Consider the following 22,730-nt stretch of genomic DNA (forward strand, 5'->3'; position numbering starts at 1 on the left):
ACGCTGTGGTGAACAGTGTCTTCTCACCCCAAGTCCGCAGAAAAAACGTATTTCTATGGTTTTTTGGGAATTTTTATTATTTTGATTATTGTAGAGTACATAGAGATTTTAGATTTTAAATTTATGTGATTATTATTTTTTCGTTATATTCATAATTGTTTATAATGGATGTTTCAAATTAACAAGTGTGATTTATTTTTAAAATGAAAAAGAGATATAAAAGACTGATTTAGCCAAAGATTTTATTAAATAGACAAAGGAAGGCGAAAAGAAAGAGCCGACAATAAAACACTAAAAAAAAATAAAAAGTTATAAATGTTTATAAATTAAAAATATTTCAAAATGATAATCATATGATTAAAAAGATATATTGATAATTAATGTAATATAATTCATTTAGGTTTATAATTAATGTTTAATAAATATTTTATAAATTAATATTATGATATTAGAATAAGACCTCATTATTCAAATAATATTTTATTAGTAAAATATATTATTTTAGTTTAAAAAATTGCTATTTTGCTGGTTTTAAAATGGCAAACATTAATTTTTTTTGGGTTAAAACTTATTAATTAAATAGGGTTGTTGATGAGAATGGTTAAAGTGTTTTAAAATTATAGTTGGTTTATGGAATTATTTATTAAGTGTAAATGAATTGGTATTTCTCATGTTAGGTTCAAACTTTTAGCAAAGCCATATAAACTAAATAGTTGTTGATGAGAATGGTTAAAGTGTTTTAAGATTATAGTTGGTTTATGGAACGACTTATTAAGTGTAAATGAATTGGTATTTCTCATGTTAGGTTCAAACTTCTAGCAAAGCCATATAAACTAAATAGTCAAAATGTTTACCTCAATTCATAAGCAAATAGTTTTAGTCAAATTATGATCTTTTGTTATTTAAAATGTATTTTTTATTGCACATATAAATTCAACATCAAGGAAAATCATTGGAGCACTCAGAGTGTGGAGAGTTCACAACTCAAACTTGTGATTCCAATAAATTATTGTTGGATTCTAGACAAATGAAATGAGAAAATATAACTAGAAAAGATCCAAAACTTATAACAAATAGACTACAGCCACTCATATATACATTTAAAAAAACCATGTACAACATTCTTAACAATTGAGAATGGAGATTCACCCGCACTTTACCATGGAGATTTTTAATCTGTAAGTAAGATTTGTTACAATACCAAAACCTCAAGTCATATTCATATGACACGTGTCCATATGACAATATTTTTGAATAATCAATTTAATTAAAATGACCAAAAGGCAAAATTGTTTTAGATAAAGTTCAACTTTTGATATAGGACTACTACTAAGTATATTCTGAAATTTTTTGTGGAGAGTAAATCTTTACCATCCAACTATTAATTATTAATAATTAAATTAAAATTCTGAAAGCCTATTTCAAAATTAATATATTTATCACAATAATGAACTTAATTAATCTCACTCTTATATTTTGGATGTCTATGGTAACCTTATAATAAAATATAAACATTAAGAAAAAAATAGTAGAAGTTTGAAAATTGAGAAAAAATAATATAAATTTAAATATATGCTCTTAACTTAATTTTCTAATTCTCTATATATACTTATTTATACAGGTTATTTCTATTTTAATTGTAAATTTTGATAATATATAGAAATTAAAAGTCAATTGAAACTTTCCTGTTGATCAAATTCCAGAATATTCTCAAAATCTGTCTGAATTTAATACCTGGTTCAGGATTGGGCAAATTATTTATGCCCTTTCGGTGGTTGTAGATCTGTATCCCCTTGTTGGTGTTTGGACAAATTATTTATCCCCTTCTTGTGTTTGTAGATATGTAGTGACCAGGGTGAAATTCGACATTAGGCATGGCTCGGTTTCTACCCCACGGGCGCGCAGGAGAAGGAAAGAGATAGCGAATTCTGTGTCAGGAATGCAGCCTGCAAGAACATTCAATGGAAAAGTCTTTCAATTCAGAAGAGATGGTACCTATATTTGGAAGCAAGGTATTTGAATTCGGTGTTTTGGTGTCTTGGGTGGGGCTAATGCAGCCCATTAAACCCTTTGTTAACCCTGAAATCTGAGGTCTTCCTAGGTTTCTTTTTCATCTGGTGTGGGCGCTGGTTGATCCTCATATCTGTTTCAATGGAAATCTTTGAGATACAAGAAGTGCATGAGACAGGTACCGTGGCACCTCCTATTGTAACAGCAGTGGCAGTTAAGAAGGGAAATAAGAGCACGTATGCTCTCAAGTGGGCGCTGGACCAGTTAATGTCCCCCGGCCAAACTCTGATTCTCTTACATGTCAGGCGGCGCCTTCTCACGATTCCAACACCAAGTATGAATTCTGCCTTATGCTTTACTGTACTTTACATGTTTGGTTGGTATGGCCGCTGAGCATAGTTCATTTTGGGGTACTGTACTTTACATGTTTGGTTGGTATGGCCGCTGAAATTTTTTCACTGGGAACAATGTTTGAGCAATTCTCATTAGACAATGAAATATGTTATAACCCAGTTGATTTTTCTGAGTTTTCTTCTTTGGAACAAGGTTCTTGTGCGTGCCTGCCTCTTAGCGCTTCATTGTTCATTGTATATGCATCTGCAATTTTAATATTTCATTCCTTTATTGGGTTGTAATTCAGAGATTGGCCAAATGTTTATTCCCCTCATGTAGCTTGGTTGTCCTGAGTTGTCTTTCCTACATGGGAATAGTAACTTTTAAATCGCAATCATAATATATAAGACTGCAAAGAACCCTCAGATATAATCCTTATATTCTGTGCATAACTGGATTGTTAAACAAAATTCTGAGCAGTACGTTATTCATAACCTAGCAAACCAATACAATTGGTCCATGTAATTTTTTCAAACAATTATCAAGTGGAAATTTTGATCCATGTATATTTTCAAACAAACGGCCTGGAAATTTGTATGGGCATGGCTAACAATTTCATAAAAAATAGATTTTTTTGGTTCAATTTCATGTCATTTGCGAGAATTTGCAAGAATATGGATAATTGATCATATGTTTTTTTAAAAAAATTTAATGTATTTATTGCGTAATACAGAATAGAATGCTTTGACAACTAGACCATTTTTCCATAACATACTGCAATTGGTGCTTAATAGCAGCTTATTTCAGAGGAAGCAAATTTAAAGTGTTTATCCATCTCCATAGCAGTAGCTTCTGAAATTATTATTCAGTGACAAGCAATGTTGACCGGCAAATAATGGAAAAGCCTCGCCATCTGCATCTTCCATTCTTGTTTGAAGCTTGTTGACCGGCAAATAATGGAAAAGCCTCGCCATCTGCATCTTCCATTCTTGTTTCAATAGTTAACTTCTTTTTATTGATGGAATGGGTTTGCGTAGAATCAAGGTTCATTTGTCAATAAATTCTGTAGCAATCTTGCTTCAATGGAAATGGAATATAAGTAGTGAGTTTGTATACCATTGTAACTTTGTTTATTCAGCTCACGTTTTCCAAAATTAATCTAGTTACTTAAATAAATAAACTTGTGTAATTTAGGGTTTGAAATGAGGATCTAAGGTTTTCTTATTTAGACAAACACAAACTTTTTAATTTCATCTGCCCAAACAAAATATATATCTCTTTACATCCATTATATTTACATCTTGATTAAAATCTTAATCTTGTTTGAGCAGTGGGAAATCGTGTACCAATTACACACGTACAGGGAGATGCAGTTGCTGCTTATATGCATGAAGTGGAGTCACAAACTAATGCACTGTTATCACCATATCGGCGCTTGTGCAATGCGCAAAAGGTCCTCCTGATATTACTTCTTCATTTGTAGACCAGATTTAATCCAGATTAGGTTTTGTTATTGGTACTTGGTAGTTGTCCAATGCGAAAACAGCCATTCTGACGTTTCTTGATTAGGTTATATTATTAGTATTCAGCAGTTGAGCTCTGGAAATACAGGTCAACACGTTGCTTGCTGTTGCAGAAGAAGATGACGTGGCTTCTGCAATTATCCAACAGATCTCAAGTTATGGTATCCATAAACTTGTTATAGGATCATCTTCCAGAAATGGCATTATAAGGTAACATCTTTTAAGATAGAAGGTGTTTCCCATTTCAAAGAAGGTTAAATATACTAATTTTAAGGACTATTATATAATATAATGTGTAGTTTTATTTATAGATAAAATAATTTTTCTTAGGATATTTTATCTGTTTATTTTTTATAAAATTTTGGTAAATTTTTTTAAAATTTAAGGTGTTTAATATATTAAATTGTAGTGTTCTAAAGTTTTTTAGAGTGTTGAATTTATTTAGGTATTTTAAAATGTATTTTAAAGCACAAAAAATCACATTCTTGCTTGAAATTATATCAATGGTAAAACAGACTTACATAATATAATAAAAAAATATGAAATTTTTTTAGATTTAGTAGTTTGGTGAGTAATTTGTTTCAGTAGTTGCATGAGTTTAAATTTTCAGAAATATATTGTAACTAATTAATTTATAACATTGTTAAATATCTAAATTCTTATTTATTTTAAAATGTTAAAAAATATCTAAATTCTTATTTTTCAATTTAAAATATTATACATAATTATAGAAATTACTTAATTGTTTGAATGGCAAGTTCAGTTTAAAATATAAAAAAAAATCTTATTTTAGATATCATATATATCTTAATTAATTAAATATATCATTTGTTAATGAAATATTTTAGAATATTAATGTATAATTAGTATGAGATTAATAATTAAATATTTTTTTAATTTTTATTTAATAAAATAATCTTTTTAAATTTACATTTTAATATTTTATAATTTATATCAAATTACATAATATATAAAATATTATTAAAAATAATTTATATTAATAAAATTCATTTAAATATAAAGTTTTTTTGGGAAAGATTCTTCATTAGGTTTAATTTGTTCTTGATACAATGCAACTAGTCAGACAATGACAACCATTGCTTAATGGACTATCTATTTATTTTTGTATGGCCATTTTTTAGCTTATTTATATTAAAAATTAGCAACCTATTTATCTACGCATTCTAATTTTTATTCAAGTATTCGAAATTTGATATAGACATTTTTTTAATTAAAAAGGATATTAATTTTATTCTTTCACAATATAGTTTTTTCCTTTTATTATTTTTTATATTTAAAATAAATATAATAAAAATTATCTAAACTCATATCCAGAAAACATTGTTTTTCATTTTCCAACTTTATAGTTAAATTTATTTATATTATATAACCTTTTTTTTTTTTTTTAATTTTATGATACCTGCATGTTTCCTTTAAAAATATTCCGAGCTTATGAAGGAACTAGTTTCTTTTGAAATATTAAGAATGATTAATTGGTAGGATAGAAATAAACATGTTTTAAGAGGTGCTAAATTTGTTCCGAGAACTGGGGAATTCCCTATTATATATGAAAAATATTCGTTTGCTCATTTTTTGTGCTTGGTCTTTATCATGCGTTTGTCACAGCATTTAACTTAGAAGGAAGTTTGAAGTTTTTTCCTGAATGATTATTTCCATAATCACATACAGAAACACTAAATCATATTAAGAAAATTGGGAGTTTATTTGTTTTATATTTGATAAAGTTTTTTTTTGGGTTAATTTGTATATAATTCAGTAGGGATTTTTTTTAGAATTACAAAATTTAGTTGTAAACTTTTCATAATGTTACAAATATCTTTGGTTTTTTGATATACTAAATTTATATATACAATCAAAATTCAAAATTCATTTTAAACTTAAGAAAAAAACCTCTAAAATATAACATAATTAGACTTCTCCATTTCAATAAAAACTCATCTACATTATATCAAGAAAATCTACGTGTAAAAGGAGTCCATTTCATTTCATTTCATTTCAATCAAACCAAACCAAATTGATCAAACCAAACCAAATTGTAGGCAATCCAATGCAGATCTGAAGTCAATGACTTTTACACTAAAAACAAGGCAATCTAAAGGTTCATGAACTCACAGTAACGGTGATTGTGGAAAAATTATGATGCTGATAAATTTTGCAAGTATATAAAACCATGTAGCTGTTATCTTTGTCATTGGATGAAAAATAAAATGAAATAATGAGCTTTTAACTATATAGTTATGATTGCATGGAAATATAAACTTGGCAAGGAAACTTCAGGAGAAATTTTAGCAAATTTGGTGATTGGTATTCTCCAGTCACATCACAAATGTAATTTCTTCCAAAGTGTTCTGAGCAGCTATTATTAAGAGTTTGTGTACTCAATATGCAGAAGGATGGATATAACCAAGTTTAGGGAAGGATTCTTTATTTTTCTAATTCCAAAATATGGCCTGTGAGGTTCAGAATTTGAGACTATCTGTGGCTGCATTTATGAACTTTAATGTCTACCTCGTCTGAAGCATTTACTTGTCTATTGCATTTATTTATTTAGTTCATATCTGCATTCTTCCTCATCCCTGTTTTTCTCCAGGAGAATCAAGGGCCCTCATGTACCAGCAACTGTTGCCAAAAATGCCCCTACTTTTTGTGCCGTATATGCAATATCAAAGGGCAAGCTGATTTCGGTCCGCTCAGCTACATGTACAGAGCACAGAAATGACAATCTAGAGGATTCTAATTATCATCTCAATGGCTTCTCAGGTTGGACAGGTCCATCTAGAACAACTATCTTTCTCTAACCTCCAAAAATAAGTTCATAGATTCTGTTTTCCCCTTTAAAAATTATACAGCAAACGAAAGTCTGCTGCATTAAATGCTTTTTACGTTTCTCTAATTTCTATTGTTCCTTTGAATCAAAATGGCATGGATCTGAGTAGCTTTCAAATGAAAAACCACTTTACAGTTATCTCTTTGCAGGCAATTAATTTGAAGCATTTTCTCTCTTGTCATTGTTGTTATCTTGGAACTTACAGGCGGGGCAGAGTCAGAAATTGAAACATCTGTTCAGCATTACTCTGAGCGCCTGCCATTGCAGAGAAATGAATCTCCTTCGAATATTAATCAAGTTATGAGAAGTCACAGCGTCTTAAATGTCGAGAATCGTATATCCGGGTCAATTTCAGTCGGCCAAACTTCAACGGAATGTGATACCGATTATACAAGCACAAGTCAATTTAGCAACACAGAAGTAGCAAGGACTAACACAGAAGAAATCCCATCCATGGAAAGTGATACCTATTATACATGCACTAGTCAATTTAGCGTGGACAATCCAATTGGAGATGACCTAATTAGCGGCACTTTGTCAGCAGAGCCAGCTGTTTTCTCCGGCAGCTCAAGAGGTGGTCATGAAAATGCCAACATTAGCAATGATAACGGAATACCAGAAAGGGAGATCAGCTCATTGGATTTCAGGAGAGCATCAGCGTCGAATAATGAACCCTTGTTACAGTGGGAGGTAAACTTTGTATCCCCGTTTTGTAAATTTTACAAATTTGTATTTTATTTTGTTTTTATTGGCACACTTTTATTGGAAGTCAATAAATTTTTTGGTTTTTTTATTAATAACGATTTTACATGTTTAAATCTATTTTTTAACCCATGCATAAATTTTAAGTATAAATTTGAATAAATTTGTGAATTTGTTTTTTGGTGAACACCTAATTTTTTTATCCTTGGGTTTCGAAATGAAATGTGGATAATTCAATTTTTTTTATGGGATAAACAAAACAATTACTCACCATCAATCCAAAACGCCATAAATAAATTATTATTTTTTATTATTTAAAATATATTTTTAATTTATAAATTCAAGGCATATAAAATAAAAAAAAAAAAACAAATCAAATTTTATATTACACAATATATATATTTTTTTTTCAAAAATCTCTACCGACCTTTACACAAAATTGTCCAAACACACCCAATAAAACCGAAAATCTCTATTAATTAAAACCAAAATAAAGACGAAAATCTCTTTCCATTAAACTTTTTATAAGCAAAATAAATATATCCTAATCTATCAAAGCATTGATTAGGAGGTGAAGTTTTATTTTGTATGTGATTCGAAATGCTTTGTTGCGAAAAAAATATGAAGTCGGTAATTCTAAAACTGGTTAAAATTTGACATAAAAACTATATAAATAATATTTTACTAAAAAATACAACTCTAATTCTTTTCGAATTTAAAATTAAATTTACTCAAATATAAGGAACTATATGAATAGCGTCTTATCCCATAGTGTGTGAGAGATAACCACACTTATGTTTCCTGGGCCAGAATCAGTATAGACCTTCGCCATTACAGAATCTACTGTTTCTCCAATCCAGATTGTCCTCTTCGACACTGAAATTTAAGCACTTTCCAAATTCCTGAGATTTTCAAAAACTCCAGATTTTGAACAGAAATGTTTTTTTCTTATTAAATCAAGCAAATACTTGTTAAAAAAACAGTGATTACTTATAATTAGATAATTCAAGATTATTAATAAGGAAATAACTTCTTCATTCCGAATAAGCGGATAATCTGTAAACTATTTTTAAGAAAGTGGAGTTCATCATTCTATATAATATACTTTGTGAATAATTTATAACAATTTAGTAATAAATTATAGTTTTATTTTGATTATAAAAGTTTATTTATATAAATTCTATATTTAAAATAAGTTTAAATAAATAAAAATATTTAAATATTTAAATATTTGTTTGTTTATTGAATTATTTGTGTCTTTTAGAAATGATTAAAGGTTTAATTTTTTGCATTTGCCCTGCACACCAATTTTTAACATGATTGAATTATTGCTTATAAAATTTCAAACAAGTTATCACATCACAAAGTGACTTATAATACATCTATCTATTCTACACTCAGTAGACATTTAATTTATTCTATTATAAAATTTTATTTGTATAATACATTTACAATAAATTGAAATAATTAAAATGAGTAATTATATATATATATATATATATAATTATAATTTTATATTTAAAAAAACTTAAAAATTTAAATAATTTTTTTTTGGGGTTGAGTCTTAAATCTTATATGGAGATTGCCCATTAAACTAATTTATATGGGCAAATAATTAACTTTTAAGTTAAAATTAATTTTTTCCTTTCTCACAAAGTGGTACAAAACTAATATAGAATTTTAGAGAGACTTGTCACATGCCAAACTAAGACCATAGTTATCACTAAAGTTGAGTCTAGTCTAGTTATTGTTGAGGATTGTTTATTCACACAGCTAGTTATAGCAAACATAAAGAATTTACGGCCTTGTTTATATATTGGACCTTGTCAACAATAACTAAGTAAAAACATAACTACATATCAAAACATCGAGAGATTTTCTCCGATAGTCTAGTTATTGTTGAGTTTTGTGACCTTGCGAAGAGACAACTCAGAGCTAGGGGATAGGCAGGTTTTCGACCAACTCATCAAACCATTGACCACATATTCACCCTTTGCGCCATGATTGAGGAGGCATGACATCGCTCTTCAAAAGTCTACTGTTGTTTCGTAGATTTTCGGAAATATTTTGACTCTGTTATGAGAGAAGCCTTACTCCAGAGACTCAGAGATATTGGCATCTCAATGACACTATTAACAACTATTACGTGCCTCTATGAGTCTGTCCTTGGTCGTCTTCGCATGGTTCATGGGATGTCTGATTTCATCCAAAGCACTACTGGGGTTAAACAGGGTTGTCCATTGTTCCCTACCCTATTTGGGATCTATATTGATGAGTCGGAGGCTTTTCTACACAAGCATATCCAAGACACTGATGGTTTCCTTCTTCACCACGTCATGATATCTATTCTACTGTCTTTTGACGATGTGGTCCTCCTCTCCTCATCTCTAGAAGGATTACAAAGGAAGTTGGATGCCTTAGCTTTGTTTTGCGATCTTCGACATTTGATGGTCAACCTGGGTAAAACCAAGGTTATGATCTTCAATGGGGTGAAGAAAACTTCATACCTTCACTTCCTATTCAGAGGGGAGGAGGTTGAGATCACCAACACGTATACGTACTTGCGGGTGCAATTCTCAGGTCCCCGCTTTAGTTTGTGGCCAGCTCTTTAGCCTCATATCAAAAAAGGATATGGATCCTTATCCATTCTCAAGAAACAATGCTTTTGACATCACTTCCAGGACATCTCGTCCAAGATGAGCCTCATGGACACCTTGATTCGTCCCACTATTCTATATGGCTCACAGATTTGGGGGTCGTCTTTACTTGAGTCGGATTGGGCTTCAATTGAGAGAGTCCAAACTCTTCTTCTTCACCGCATCATTAGATGCAAACAGACAATACCTCAGCACATCATCCTTGCACAGTTAGGAGCTCAACCATTTCGGCTTGAGACAATCTTCAGTTTGGTCCCATTCTTGCATCATATCTGGGGATTTGCAGACTCGATAAAGAGTATGGATCTTTACCCTTACTTGGAATATTGCTCTTCGAAGAATATTGCTTGTTCTATCCCCTTGGGCCAAGATAGATGTTGGTTTACAGGAGTTTCAAATATCTTGGAGTCAGTGGGCATTTAGTTGGATCGTCTCCCTCCTTTCTGATATTCCTTGGATGCTCCTGGTCACCTTTTACCTACCAGACAAGAGTTGAACAAGATCATCAAGGAGGACATCTACAGGCAATTTGTCTAGGTCACCTGGGTTAATCCTCTGGGAGGGTTGCGCCCAATGGCCTTCTATGTTGAGCACTTCTTGTTGTTGAGAGACGAGCTCATTATTCTACCCCAGTATACATTTCGCCACTGGATGCATGCTCTTCGCATTCCCCTAGGCCAGTTCAGAGTGGGTTCTCATCGACTTCGGGTAGAAACGGACCACCAGATTGATAGGCCAGACAGAATCTGTCAGGTATGTCATTTACAAGAAGTAGATACCGAGGTGCACTTCATTTTTTGATGCCCTATCTACTACGAGATTAGAGGAAGGTTCCATTTCTTATTCAAAGACTCTCAGACCCTCACAGACTTTTCCAGGTATCTCGATTAGAGATGTTTGACCCTATGTATGCAGGAGGTTCTTAGGTTCTAAGTGAATATTCTTCAGCCTCCCATCAAACCATACCCCACACAGAGGATCACGACATCTTTTAGGGTACTACCTTCAGACATGGGCACAAAGAGAATGATTGATACCGTTCCATATCCAGACTCTAGACCAGTGAGGATCTGTAGGACCTCACCCCGCCACACAAGACCTCAACAACTAAATCATATCAGATCTGTCCCTAGGAGATGGACTAGGTCTTCCAGACCTTAACAGTGCACAAACTCCCCTAGATAATGAGTTAGTGGACAGTCCATACCTCCCACTGACCCTTCATCACGACAACAAACTTTATGGAAATTTTTCAGTGCTCTTCAGTCAGTCTCGAATGTTAGGAGAGATGGGTTTGAACCTCTTCGTCATGGCATTCCATACATTGCATCTTTTATGTTCCTGCATTGTACCTTTTATATTCATGCATTGTATTGTTTTTATAGGAGACCGTTTGGTTCCCTTGCTACTTTCTGGTCATTAGTTGGACATAAATATAATTACCTTATCTTAACTTATCTATTCACACGAGTCATAAAAAACACAAAAAATTTATGGCCTATTGCTTATATTAGACATTGCGAACAACAAACTAGGTAAAAGCATAGCTACATATCAAAAGATTGGAGAGCTTTTCTCGGAGGAGATTTCTAGTGTTACCTCTTTTTCCTTGTTTTGAATGTTTTGATGGTTGAGAGACCAGTTTTTTGAGATAACAATGAGGTTGTCACAAGTCTTCTAAATCCTTGTATTTATATGTAGAGATGGTATCTATTTGTCAAAATAATCTATGTTAGGTTACTAATCCGGTTTCTCTAATAATAAACCAATAACAGTAACAAAATAAATAATTTGGTTTCTCTAAAATAATACAATATAATTTTTATTTTTTAAAATAATACAAAACAACCTAACTTACCAAAAGTAAAATAAAGTTAAACTTTATTCTATTAATATAATAAACCTGTACTCTGTTAAATAATAAACAAAGATGGATTTATCCATCTAGCATAATGACAGATTTTTGCTTTTCAAATATGTTTTCGTTCATTTCTGAAATCAAACCTTTTCGGGTTATTTCCAATTTTCCAAATATAGACCTTTGTGATTTTCATATATACGAATCATTCGGATACCGAGTATCATTCTTTCCTATTTTACCCGTTCATTCCCAATTGTTTAAAGAGAGATACTTGTGCTTGCTGATCACATATACTAATCATTCTGATATCTGTGTTTATCACATGCTATTAGAAGAGTGCAAACTTATCATTGGAAATGCATTATTATTTTAATAATCAGATTTAATAATAAATAGTTTGTAATAATTATTAACTTATCCTTGGAAAATGCATTATTATTTTAATAATCAGATTTAATAATAAATAATTTGTAATAATTATTATTTTAATATTTTCCAATTAATGAATTAATTTCTAAATTAAAATCATAATAAAATTAAAAAAAATAGGAATTAGAATAAAAATTTAATTTAATAAAAAAAATTTAAATATGAATAATAATAATTATTAATCAATTGATTTTGATCTCTTCCTCAAATCAAAATAACTATTTTAAACTCTGTTTTAGCTCTTCTACTATTAACATTCAGAAATAGTCTTGATGATGAATCTTGTTGGGATGATTTTGATCTCTTCCTCAAATCAAAATAACTATTTTAAACTCTGTTTTAGCTCTTCTACTATTAACATTCAGAAATAGTCTTGATGATGAATCTTGTTGGGATTTGAAACATTGACAGATAATAGTTATTATTATGGCTTCTCCTCTAAGTTACTGTTTCTCCAGTAACTCAACAATGCATTAGTTTTAGAGATGTCTATGAACTTAAAAATTCAGAAAATCAACATGTAGAACCTGACAATCAAGCGCTGTCTCTGATTCAAAATTGTTGACAATGTCAAGATATGGGTATATAATGGGTTTGGTCTGACCTAATATGATTTCTTTCTTTACTTGTTCAGCACCGCATGATGATCGAGTTAGGAAGGTTGAAGCTTGAGCTAAAGCATACTCTAGGAATGTTTGCTTCAGAGAGGGAAGAAGCAATGAAAGCGAAAATCACGGTGAGTTTTATCTGTCTATCTTGCTTTAAAAATTATAGTCTAGTTGAATGTAGGTTGAATATCACATATGCAGTTATGCGTACTAGGTATACACTGGAGGGTTGATGTTTAGGAGCTCAATGCCGCTGACAGGCCGATGAACTATCTCTTCAAGTCATGGAAGACGTGAGAAAAGCCGACGAAGCAAAGAAAAGAGAAGAGATAGCGAGAACAATCGCTGCCGAAGAGAAAGTAAAGAGTGAAATGGCCATTAGGATGGCTGAAAAAGCTAGACAGCTTGCTGAAAAGGAGGCCCAAGAAAGAAGGGATGCAGAACTAAGAGCCACAATAGAAGCAGAAGAGAGAAAGAAAGCACAGGAAGAGCTTGAATCTACCCATCAAGGATACAGATACACAAGATACTCAATAGAAGAAATTCAAACTGCCACAAATTTCTTCTCTGATTCACTCAAGATAGGAGAGGGAGGTTATGGTGCTGTCTACATGTGCACTTTGCAACATACCACAGTGGCAGTCAAGATTCTTAAAAATGAAGCAACTCAAGGAATACAGGAATTTCAACGAGAGGTATTAAATCTTTAAACCACTACCTATGGTTAATGCTCTTAAAATCTAAAACTCAATAATGAATCTGCGGAAGAATTTTAATACTTGGGTTTCTGCTTATTCTGTTTTTAAATCTTTGGTTCGGTGTCTTTCTTTTCCTAAATTGTTCAGCTTGACATTTTGAGCCGAGTTCGTCACCCTCACATGGTACTTTTGCTTGGAGCCTGCCCTGAGCATGGGTGTTTGGTATATGAGTATATGGCAAATGGAAGCCTAGAAGACCGTCTGCTCTGCAAAGGCAACAGTGCTCCCCTTCCATGGTTTTTGCGCTTCAGAATCATTTGGGAAGTGGCATCTGCATTGCTTTTTCTCCATAGCTCCAAGCCAGAGCCAATTGTTCACCGAGACTTGAAGCCTGCTAATATCTTACTTGACGACAACTTTGTTAGCAAAATTGGTGATGCTGGTCTTGCTAAGCTCGTGCCTGCAATGACCACAAACATGGTAACCCAGTACAATGAAACCGTCCCTGCAGGCACGTTTTGCTATATTGATCCTGAGTACCAAAGGACTGGTAGCTTGGGCCCCAAGTCTGATTTGTATGCTCTGGGAATAATGATTCTGCAGGTGTTGACAGGAAAACCACCCATGGCTATAACAGATGCAGTTGAAACAGCCATTGAGAGAAGGCAATTAGAGCAGATTCTGGACGAAAATGCTGGAGATTGGCCTCTTAATGAGGCCCTAGAATTGGCAACATTAGGATTGAAATGTGCAGAGTTTCGGCGCAGGGACAGGCCAGACTTGGAAAATGATGTTCTGCCAAAACTTGAGAGATTCAAAGCCCTTGCTGTTGCTCAAACCAGACATGTCACAGATGAAATTCATGTTATGCCCCCACATGACTTCCTTTGTCCTATACTCCAGGTTAGTTTTTCTCGCCCAGGTATCATTTCAAGAAAGGAGGTGTGACTATGATAATAAGTTGAAAGAAAACCCATCTCCGTTAGATACGATGCCTTAATTCATTTAAGTAAACAGAACTATATGCGGATGACTCATGAACGTCTGGCTATCATTTCTAATACTGAAAGTATGTGGACATGTTGCCCTTATTGTATGCAGGAAATCATGGTCGATCCACATATCGCGGCTGATGGTTTCACATATGAGCACAGCAACATCAAGGCTTGGCTTGAAAACAACAATACGTCCCCAATGACGAACGAAACCCTAGACCATGATATACTCATTCCAAATCATGCACTTAAGTCTGCAATCCTAGAGTGGAAAATTAAATTTGGATCCAACCATTCAGATCTATAAATAGAAGGTATACCGTGGACACTAATAGGTAGCATTATTTCATGTTATATCTAGGGAGAAGGCTTCTTCTTTTGGTATCGATTTACCCATTTTCAAAAAAAAAATCGCTCTTCCAGATGTCACTTTTTCCAGAAACCAATGTACATATAGTTTGTGGTTTTTATATATTCAATTTTGGGTGGGCTTAATGTAAATTATGCAATCAAAAACCAATGTACATATTGTCTATGGTTTATATATATACAATTTTGGATTGGCCTAATTATGCAGTAATGTTTATTTTGGGTCATAGATCTTCAACCAAAGAGGCAAACGATTTCCAGGTTCCCAAAATTATAGAGAGGTTTTAGGCTGTTTATACATAGGCATTTTTTTTTGTTTCTCAGCATTCGAAAATTGAAGTATGATGTGTATTATATATGGCATTGAATTGTTAAATGATAACATATATTAATATTTATTTATTAATGTTATTGTGCTAGTTATATTTAATAAACCATAGTTTATGAATGATGAAAATTTCAATAAATAAACTTTGGGATACCATTTATACTTTGTTGCATTTATTTAACCCAAAATTGGATTCACTTGTTGGAGATTTGCTTATGTTATTGCTTTACAATTCTTAATGTTAGCGTTATCATGTAGTGTATTCGATGAGTAAGGGCTGACAATGTGCGCCCCATTTTGGAAATGTTCATGCCAATCCCAGATTTCTCATGCCTCTCCCATTTGATTTTCTTACTACTTTTTAATCAATTTTTGTTGAACGATAAAACCCTGTTCAAGCAAGGAGGAGATATATTCCTCTATATTCCTTTGTCTTCAGTGTTGGTCTTCACAACTGAAAGAATACATAGGCCTCTCTTTCTATGTCTTCTGGGAAATTTGGCATTCCACGAATGCTTACATCTTTGAAAATGTACCTCGTAATATCTTGGCCACTTGCCTCAAGATTGTTGCTTTCTTCAATGAGATCGACCCATGGACCCCAAGACCATCGCGCCGATCTGTTTCATTCAAGGATCTAGGGGATTCACTCCCTCTAGCCTTCTTCAATGGAGCCTCTGCTAGGAGTAGATGTGGATGTGGGATATCCATCAAGCTTTTCCCTGGACGCTCATTTCGTTTCTTCTACATGGAAGGAGCGGTACTTATTGCAGGGAATAGGTGGTTGCACTCTAGGGATCCCTCCAATGTGCAACATGGCTTGCTATTGATGGGCTCAAGATTGTAGGGGATTCTAGGATTGTCATTGAATGGGTTCAGGGGAAGGCTTCTCTTGAGGTCCCATCTCTCCACCATTAGATGGCAAATATCTTGGCCTTGTTACTTGCTTTCAAAGACATCTCCGTCCTACATGTATCTAGCCACAAAATATGGAGTCACACACTCTTTATAAGCATGGTATCTCTCTTTAGTCTGGTATGGTTTCCTTTGAGATCCTCATTGACAGAGTCATCAGAGAGGCCGAACCCTTTGTGCACTAATTGGCCTGTATTTTTCCTTTTTTTACTCATAGGCACCATCTATTGTGTCCTCTTCTACATGTATTTTTTTATCATATTTTGAGGTACTTGATAATTTTCCTCTATTTTTTTTTCTACCCACACAGGTGACTATTAGTTGGTAGATGTGTTTTATTTAGCCTCAACTACATTGTAGAAATTATGGTGTAGATTTTCAATTGCTCATGAAGTTTTAACCAAAATCAAAAGACACAAACCTACTCTACAGCCCTACGGAAATCAATTCACAATTTAGAAAATCAATCACAAACATGCAATGAGAAACAACACATGCACACAATAATTTTTCTAGGGGAAATTAATCTGCTAAAAACCCCAATGCATGCTTGCATTAATATGATAAATAGATATGTATTACAGTTTCTACCTCAATCTGAGCTCAACCTGCAACTGAATTGTTAGCTCTGCTACATAATTCAGTATTTGTTGGGTTAAAGACAACTTGGCCGTGTTGTTGATGGTTAAAGAAAGCTTGCAGCGGTCTTTTCTACCTTCTCCTCCTTCAATTTCCTCATAATCTCCCAGCCTTGCCATTTTTGTTTTTCTCCTGAAACCTCTCTGTTTTCCATTTAAACACTCTATTTCACCTCCATTTTAACTTTGGAAACCCTGTTTAATCTCGTATTTCCTCTGAGCCCCGAGCGCTAAGCTTTACCCACCATATGATCTGACCTTATAACCTTGGCGCTTCCATCCCCCATCACAGTCGTTGATCTGCCATGTCTAGATCTGACGGTCTCCGTTGTTTTTTTACCGCATGTTAAACCTCGTGCGCTTTCCTCGCCATTCGACTGTCCATCGCGCGTTCGGACGGTAGTTGCAAGCCCCCTCGTGCGAGCTGTCTGCTCTTTAATGCGTGGGGAAAGTGATTTCTCGCCCATCGCGGAGGCCACATGTCACAGTTATATTGGATTGTGGGGGTTAATATGGAAACCGCCACAACTTCATGGGCAGTGAGGGGAATACCGCCCACCAGCAACACCACCTTCCCTCACTCGTTAAACCTTGCGCTCTTGCGCCTCCCGATCACCGTCGGATCTGCCCAACTGCGATTCGAAGGCCCATGTTCACCTGTCCATTACCTCCCGATACTCCTCATCAAATGATCTCCGCCGTTGATTTGTGTGATCCGACGACTGAGATTCATCCCTCCGTTCAGTGTACCCCCGCCATACTGTCTGTACTACCCTCAACTATTCTTTAATCTTCAACAACTGTATTTAAGGAAGAAGATGATCGAGAAGAAAAAGGACGGCCTCGAGCAGATCAAAACATTTATTAGTCATGGAGCTCTATACATATTACACTCCACCTACTCAGAGTAGGACTGCAGAACACCAGAGAACGTCAAATTCATGCGCAGACACAGTATTGTAGCAGAGACTCATTTCAAAGAATTAATCTGGTTGGTGGTCCGTTATAACCCCTCCACGCATAGCACAATAGGATAATTTTTGTAAACAAACTCTATATATACCCAGAAGACAGAATGTAATGGTTGATTGATATTGTTTTGATGTAAAATTTCAACTTCTGGAGACTGTAACTACTGTTATACCTGTAGCGTCTGGTCTTCATTTTCAGCTAATGCAAGCTTCTTTCGTTGTTAATTGCTCACTTTCCACTTCTTCTTTGTTCCAGGTTGTGCCTGTTATGCATGTTTCATGTGCTCTTGATGTTTAGCATTAGAGGGGCTGTCATCCCACCTCTGTGTGTATGCAGGTTTCTATTATCTTAATGCCAGAGAGCTGTCATCCTGTCTGTGTATTAGGAAATAGATTTGCAGACCTCTTTACTGGTTGCAGCCGACCATCACATGGTCTTGTGCATTTGCTGGTGTGGTCAGTATTCTTCATCTTCACCTATTCCTCAAACTGTGAATAATTGGTGGTCTAAAGCTTTGTAGTCTGGGGGTGTTCACCCATGTTTGGGGTTAAGCATAGTAGAAGTGGTTATCTGGCTTGAATATGCATCACTCCTTCCATTCATCCACCATTTTCCAACATTTTTTGTTGAGTTTGTAATGTTCCTGAGCATCTCTGAGATACAACCTAGGAGAGTTCCTTGCGGTGATAACATTAATTGGCGCCGTTGCCGGGGAGAGGAGATTAAAGCTCAGCTTCCCTGGGAGAACAATACAGTTCCAGATTTTGATGATAGACAAGGTCTGGGCACATTTCTGGTTGTAATCATCTATCTAGCGACTCCACTGGAGGAAGACCAACTTTTGGTGACTCCACATTGAATTTCTAGCTCAGTTTGTGATGCATATTCAGAGAAATCTTCAGAAACCACCTGCTGAACCGGTGCCTAACCCTGAAAAGATCGTTGAGCAGAAGAAAATCTCATAGAAAGGAGCATTAGGACTAGGTAAGCCTTAAAAGTCTCATGTATCTCTGTTAGTGAAAATCACCTTCAGAGATTCATAAAGCTCCTTAGTCATTCATTTCCCTTTCGGATCTCAATCCAAAGAAGCACCATGCTGTCCATCACAATCCTCTATCTCTGTCATCCTTTTCATTGATCCATATCACTCAGTCTACCAGTATCCTTTCACTTACCTCAGTCATGGTAGGCCAACAAGCTCTCACAAAGATAGAAAGAATAGTTACTGCTAGGTATGGACCCTTGGTCTTGCCTGTCCCTTTGAATGCCATGCCTGCAGGAGATTATCAAGAATTTATGACAAATTTTACTGGTATAGAAGGTGTAATAGTTGAAGAGCACCTTCAGGCCTTTTATAGCTATGCTGATAACCTAGATATCAATGAAGAGGATGTGTGGATGAGGGTTTTTGTCCAAAGCCTTGATGGGTAGGCTAGAAAATGGTTTAGAGAATTAACCCCTAGGTCTATTGCAGACATTGAGGCCCTAGATGATGTATTCCTAAATCACTGGGGGGAGAATAAAGATCTGCTCTATTATCATACCGAGTTTGGGAACTTGCAGAAAGAAGATGGTGAGCTGCTATCTGATTTCAACATCAGATTCAATCATATGTACCACAGAATTCCAGCTGAAGTAAGACCCACCCCTGCTTCTGCCATGCTCACTTATGCCAATGCCTTGATTCTCAATTTTACTTACTGTTAAGAGAAAGAAGATGTACTTCTTTGGCTAATATGCAAGATGCAACATTTGAAATAGAAGCAAACATCATTGCTGCAGAAAGACTCGAAGGTGATGCTGAAAGGAGAAGATAGGGAGGGGAATCCTCATCATCCTATGATATTGAGATCGATGAATTAGCCAGGACGATAGAGTTATTAGCCTCTAAAGTTTCCAAACTAAAAGCTGAGCAGTATTATGAGGAGGCAGGAGCTCCTTGTGACTTTACTCTTTCAAAGCCAAATCCATATAGAGGAGCACATGAGAAGTTGCAGATTTTGCAAAGAAATAAAGATATAAATGAAGATCAAAGGGTGAAGACCCTTTTTCAGAATATAGTCATGGAAGAAGAGCAGCCTGAAGAAGAGGAGGAGGTCCATGGTTTGGAAGATAAGGGCTGTGCCCCTTTCCTAGCCAGAGCTGCTTTTGAAGAAGCATTATCCAAAGGCACTGCTCAACAATTTGTTGTAGCTGCAGAACAACAAGTTGATCAACAAAGGTAGCCAACAGCAGGTCCTACCATCCTCCAAGAATTTGTGCCCAATGCTAGCTCATCTTCACATGGCTATGCAGATCTGTGAATTTTCCAACTTGTGGTTTTAAAATGGTGAACACATATTTTTTTGGTTAAAACTTATTAATTAAATGAGGATGGTTAAAGTGTATTAAGATTATAGTTAGTTTATGGAATTATTCATGAAGTGTAAATGAATTGGTACTTCTCATGTTAGATTCAAACTTTTAGCGGAACTATATAAATTAAATAATTGATAGGTCCATAAGCATCCAAATGCTTACTTTAATTTATAAGCCAAATTGTTGTTCGGTCAAATTATAATCTTTTATTGTTTAAAATGCATTTTTGATTGTAAATATAAATTCAATATCAAGGAAAACAATTGGAGCACATGGATTGTGGAGAGTTTACAACTCAAACTTGTGATTCTCGACAAATAAGATGAGAAAATATAACTAAAAAAGTTTCAAAACTTATAACAAATAGACTAAGGCCACTCATATATACATTTAAAAAAATCATGTAACAAGATTCTTAACAATGGAGAATGGAGATTCACCCGCACTTTATCATGGAGATTTTTAACTTGTAAATAGGCTTTGTTATGAGTTACTAATACCACATGGCCAAAAAACCTTAAGTCATATTCATATGATACATATCCATATGACATTCTTTTTTAATTAATCAATTTAATTAAAAAGACAAAAGACATAATTGTTTTAGGTAAATTTCAACCTTTGATATGGGACTACTACTAAGAATATTGTAGAATATTTTGTAGAGGTTAAATCTCTACCATCCACATAATAATTATTAATAATTAAATTAAATTCTTTAATTTTATTTTAAAATCAATATGTCTATCACAATAACGAATTTAACTAATCTCACTCTTATACTTTAGATATCTATCGTAACCTTAGAATAAATTAAAAGTTGAGAAACAAATAGTAGAAGTTTGATACACTTACCTATAGAGAGGTCTCAATTACAAATTTTGGTGATTTTTGGAAATCAAAAGTCAATTGAAATTATTAACTTTACTCACATTTATTAAATTCCAATATATTCTCAAATGTCAATCTAAACTTCTTTTGGGCTAATTATTTATCCCCTTATTAATGATTGGGAAAATTATTTATCCCTGGTTGTAGATCTGGAGCAACTAGGGTGACATTAGGCATGGCTATGTTTCTACCCCACGGGGGCGAAGGAGAAGGAAAGAGATAGTGAATTCTGTGTCAGGAAGGCAAGCTGCAAGAACATTCAATGGAAAAGTATTTCAATTAAGAAGAGACAATACCTGAATTTGCAAGCAAGGTATTTGAAGTCTGTGTGTGTTTTGGTGTCTTGGTGGGGCTAATGCACCCATTAAACGCTTTGTTAACCCTAAAATATTAGGTCTTTTCTTTTTCATCTGGTGTGGCAACTAGTTAATCCTGGTATATGTTTCAATGGACACCTTTGAGATACAAGAAGTGCATGAGATAGGTACCATGGCACCTCCTATTGTAATATTAGTGGCAGTTAAGAAGGGAAATAAGAGTGCGTATGTTGTCAAGTGGGCACTGGACTAGTTAATGTCTCCAGGCCAAACTATGATTCTCTTACATGTGAGGTGGCACCTTCTGACCATTCCAACGCCAAGTGTGAATTCTTCCTTATGCTTTACTGTACTTTACATGTTTGGTTGGTATGGTTGCTAAGGATAGTTCACTTTTGGGGGGTGAAATTTCTTCACTAGGAACCAATGTTTTGAGCAAGCATTTTAGCAATTCTCATTAGATAAGGAACTATATTATAACCGATAGTTGATTTTTCCTAGTTTTCTTCTTTGGAACAAGTTTCTTGTGCATGCCTGACTCTTAGCCCTTTATGGTTGATTGTATATGAATCTGTAATTTTAATATTTCATTCATTTATCCTTGAGATATTAATCTCACTGTCAGTGAGTTGTTGGGTAGGTGTCATTACATTTGATTCTATTGTCAGCTAGGTGTCATAGACAATGCAATTTTACTTGAGTGTTACTCTAGAGGTGTCGAGTTTTACTTTAGTGATTTATTATTGATTTTTACAATGTAATCTATTTAATCATTTTGAATATTGAGAACATAAATCTCTGCACCAATTTTCAGTTTCATTCTTTGTGATGGTATCAGAGCTTAGACTAGGTAAGACTCTGTGAGAGAGCAGCAGAGATAGAGTAAGGTTGCATAAGACTCCTTGAGAGCAACATTTCATGTGTGTGTATTTACAAGAAAAGAGTAGAGATCAGAGCAAAGTGAAGCAGCCGTTTATGAAAAAAAAAAATGAAAGTTGAAGTGGTTGAAAAGTTGTTGTGAAGTGGTTGAAGAGAAAGAATAAATCTAAAGCTTGCATTCAAAGAAAACGTGCATTTTTTTTTTTGGGTGGGAAAATAACGTTGTCTAAGAGTCAAACGAGAGCGTTATTAACGCTCACCTAAAGCACGAGAGAGGCGATAGAATTACTAATGCTCAATAGTATAAGTCAAGTTTCCTTACACCGATTTCCAATTGACGCGGGACCAGGGTTGGAATTTGACGGGCAAAATGGCCGTCATAAGGCATTTTGACCGTAT

General features: G+C 34.1%; 1 protein-coding gene across 2 annotated transcripts; it reads left to right on the forward strand.

The window, feature by feature from the left end:
* Positions 1–1,711: 1,711 nt before the first annotated feature.
* LOC149262074 (U-box domain-containing protein 52-like) lies at positions 1,712–15,224 on the forward strand. 2 transcript variants are annotated; one of them, XM_089423291.1, is made up of 9 exons: positions 1,712–2,344; positions 3,675–3,796; positions 3,955–4,076; positions 6,478–6,656; positions 6,920–7,404; positions 12,998–13,099; positions 13,232–13,666; positions 13,817–14,572; positions 14,771–15,224. In XM_089423291.1, the coding sequence occupies exons 1-9, from the start codon at positions 2,152–2,154 to the stop codon at positions 14,969–14,971; spliced, it is 2,595 nt and encodes an 864-aa protein (XP_089279417.1). In that variant the 5' UTR covers positions 1,712–2,151; the 3' UTR covers positions 14,972–15,224. The 2 variants fall into 2 exon arrangements, with proteins under 2 accessions (XP_089279417.1, XP_089279423.1); XM_089423297.1 differs by having other exon boundaries at positions 6,478–6,647; positions 14,771–15,223.
* Positions 15,225–22,730: the final 7,506 nt, after the last annotated feature.

This window comes from Pinus tabuliformis, chromosome 6, assembly GCF_031772625.1.
Source record: "Pinus tabuliformis cultivar Carrire ecotype Pingquan chromosome 6, CPIR1, whole genome shotgun sequence".
Classification (NCBI taxonomy): Eukaryota; Viridiplantae; Streptophyta; class Pinopsida; order Pinales; family Pinaceae; genus Pinus; species Pinus tabuliformis.